General features: G+C 44.2%; 1 protein-coding gene across 1 annotated transcript in view; it reads left to right on the top strand.

The window, feature by feature from the left end:
- The first annotated feature begins 2,722 nt into the window (after positions 1-2,722).
- ELTD1 (EGF, latrophilin and seven transmembrane domain containing 1) overlaps positions 2,723-3,508 on the top strand; it is a 41,014-nt gene continuing 40,228 nt past the window's right edge. The window contains exon 1 of the mRNA XM_010132212.1: positions 2,723-2,894. Within this exon, the coding sequence (XP_010130514.1) occupies positions 2,723-2,894 (172 nt within the window). The remainder of the gene's footprint in view (positions 2,895-3,508) is intronic.

The raw sequence follows: 3,508 nt of genomic DNA, 5'->3' as shown, positions 1-3,508 counted from the left end.
AACTGAAAATGGGATTATTGTTTTATCCCCTCCTACTCAGTGTCTATAATCCAGTTTTCTAGAGAATTTATCTAGTCAGCATTCCTCATATCCAAAGCCAGTTTAGAACTCCAGCTGACCACCTTCATGCTGGATTTTTTCAGTTTTACTTGTGACTCCTCACTGTCTCTGACATTACTCTGCTACTGTCTGTCTCCTTCTTCAGCTTTGCAATTTAACAGTTAATTTTCATCGGGCCAGGTGCTCAGCTGATGAATTAATGCCACCTTCCTGGGAGGATGGCAGAAAGGTAGCCTGGAGTTCTCCAAGTGCAAAAAGGTCATGGTCTGCTTCCCCAAAGTGTGAGTGGCAGCTACCCATCCCTTGTGCCTGAGCTGCAGTGTGGGTTGTGCTCTTCACCTGCACCCCTGACAGCTCCTCTGGGACGCTGCTCACCACATTGTCAGGGAATGCCTGAGCAGCTCTGAATTTTGCCTGTAACAGAAGGGTGAATCTGCATAGTACTCAAAGGTTCTTCCCCTCATGAGGCAGTCAGGGAAGGGGTGGCAGCCAGACAATTAATGCCTAATTTGGAGTTTGGACACCAAACTGCCGATCCTCACTATCAGCTGAAGAGCTCTGAAGCTTTCTTGCTGAGTCTCCACCAGTCAGCACATCTCTAAGACCATTTCTGGTGGGAGTGGTGGGGGCCCGTTGCTGCTGTCTGCAGTATTCTTAGACCCCTGCTCTCCAGAGGAGGAATTGCAGGGAAGAGGTATACAGGGCCATTCAACAGCTATTTCCCCCCTTTTCCTCTGTTTCATTAGTTTGAGCACCCCGTTCTTCTTTTTATTCTCAAATTTCTGCAGATGCTTGTCTGGATAAGTGGTTTGTTTCCGGTCAAGGACTAGCACTTTTAAAGATTTCCTAGCCACTCTTTTCTTCACATATGAGTTAACACAAATTAAAGATTTTTCTTTGATACTGCTCAGGTGTTGAAAAGCCAGGTTGTTCTGTGTCACTAAGCAAATGATAATTTCATCACTGGCATTTAGCCAATAAAATGCTTTTCATGTTTAATTTGTAATGTTTGAAAATATCAGCAAGAGATGAGGGAAGCAGTTTAGATAATATAGTAACCTCTCCAACTCTTGTCGATTCTCTGAAACTCAACCCAAGGATGTTCTGAATATGTAGGAACATGCCTTCCCTTTTCAGGCTGTTCTGCCCTGTTCCTTAAACTGGGACTATGGGAACTTTTTTGTTATGAAGCCTGTTCATTCAGCCAGACATGAAAGTACTGCTGATCTGAAATTATCTCTGCATATACACATAGCCTGTGAAGAATGTGAAAGAAAATATTTGTCTGCTGAACTAAGGACTTTTAGGAGTCCAGCTAGCTGCAGACCCATCAAGTTCAAACCAGTAAAAAATTCCTGGCAAGCTATAAAAACACACTGAGAAGGTGTTGTGAAGAGCTCTTGCAAGGAGAGGAGTAATAACAAAATTTGAGCAAGACAGAGGTAGTGGTGGCAAGATTTCCCAAGTAGCAACCGCGTGGTCCCTTGCCCCAGTGTCGGACAAAGATGAATCAGGCCTATTATGAAAGCAATTCATATTTAAATGAGATTTCCAGCACAGTTCTGCAGTCTCAAGTGGTTTTTCTAAGCATCTGCTCTTTCATGCTGATTTAGACCAAACTTAAATGCTGAATCTTTGGAGAATCATAAACAAATTGTGTTAAATTGCCATTAATGGAAGCATCACAAGGAAGGAAAGACAAGGTTGTTAATGGTATCGTTGTTCTTAACTCAGGCTGTGATGGCTGTAGATGCACAGTCTTGCGGCACAGAAGTAATGTATGTAAAATCACCCACTGTTCTGAGACCTCCAGACAAGCTAAGCACAGCAGGGTGAGTAGCACTAGAATTTGTTTTACAGGAAGCCTTTCATTTCCTTGCTTTTGAGGGGTTAAGTGAGGCACTTCAAGTACTGTTCTCCCATGAGGGTTACAGTAGGGAAGGGTAGTTTCAGTTTTCCCCAGGGGCTCAGTGGCAGCTTTGGCAGCAGAGGCTGCTGTTGAAAGAGAACAGCCGGATGCAATGAATCAATGTATTCCCCAGACTCTCCGGCTGCATTTCCTTCTTACACAGTGCTGTCCACTTTTCAGACTACTTTGTCCAGTCCTGGTCCCCAGACTTGTGCTGCCACTGCTATTCTTGATAGATGGGTATGCCCCAGGGGCCTCCAGCCTTGGTTTCAAAAGGTCTGGATTGGGGCAAAATTAATTGTTGATGTTTTGACTGCTTCTTTTATGCCTTCTGTGCAATGCATTAAATAGAATGTGAATGTATTTTAGTACACAGTAATGGCCTCAGTATGAGCTGATTATGGGCCTTAGTAACGTCGAATGTTTATTAAACTCATGCAAATCACACCATCATGCCTAGGCTAGTTCAGGCACGGCTTTGGGAAAATTGAGGTTATCAAACTCAGGAGATCAAACTTTGGTCAGGAGTTCTTAATTCATTAATCCTGCTCTGGAATGTCAAGCTGTCAAAATTGTTCACACACAACAGCCAGCTTTCTGCTGCCCTGGGAAGCCTGTGCCCTCTGGTTAGTCTGTCTGCTTATCCAGGCCAGAGCCTGAAAAGCATCCTGGTCACAGCACAGACCACCCAGTGGTAATCCAGGACACTGTGGACGCTGCCAAAGAAGCAGGGCAGTAAGAGCCTCAAGCGCTATGTCTGTAGCAAGGCCCCAGCAGAACGCCTTGGCAGATGTAGGCATAACTGGCAGATTTTCTTCCTTAGACTTTAGGAATTCCAGCTCTTCTGCAGAAGAGTCAGAAACATGGATGTCAAGGGCTGAGCTTGCAGGCTGTGCAGGATTTTCATGTGGTGGGCTCCCAGGTGGTAAGTTCCTGCAGCCGTGGGCCGTCCCACCACAGGTGGCTATCACCAGTGACCAAACTGCACGTTCAACATTGTTAATTTTCCAGTCAGGTCTCTTACCAATTAGTAGAGGTCTTCAGACTGACTGATAGCAATTTAATTCAATGCCAGAAAACCCAGCGTATGTTCTGGAACACATAGTTTCTCTTCTACAATAATCTCATTGTGCATGGATTGGTGAGGCCTGAAAAAGAACAAATCATTGTTTAACTTGGGTGATTTCAACCTTGTTTATTTGTTACTTGAAGGGAGAAATAGTTTAAATGAAAATTTACAAAAAGGAAGAAAAATATTTCTGTGCAGTTATGAATCAATATAACAAGTTTCCCCCCAAACTAACTCTATATTGTATGTCATCATATCACAGAATTGTTTTGGTTGGAAGAGACCTTTAAGATCATCCAGGCCAACCTTTCACCCTGCACTACCAGGTCACCACTAAGCTGTGTCCCTCAGCACCACATCTATACGTGTTTTAAATACCTCCAGGGATGCTGACTCCACCACATCCCTGGGCAGCCTCTTCCAGGGCTTTACAACCCTCTCTGTAAAGAAATTCTCCCTATTACGCAGCC

Source organism: Buceros rhinoceros, unplaced genomic scaffold (genome assembly GCF_000710305.1).
Source record: "Buceros rhinoceros silvestris isolate BGI_N320 unplaced genomic scaffold, ASM71030v1 scaffold4040, whole genome shotgun sequence".
Taxonomy (NCBI): domain Eukaryota; kingdom Metazoa; phylum Chordata; class Aves; order Bucerotiformes; family Bucerotidae; genus Buceros; species Buceros rhinoceros.
Note: the sequence above shows the minus strand (reverse complement) of the source record. Positions and strands in the feature narration are given on the sequence as shown.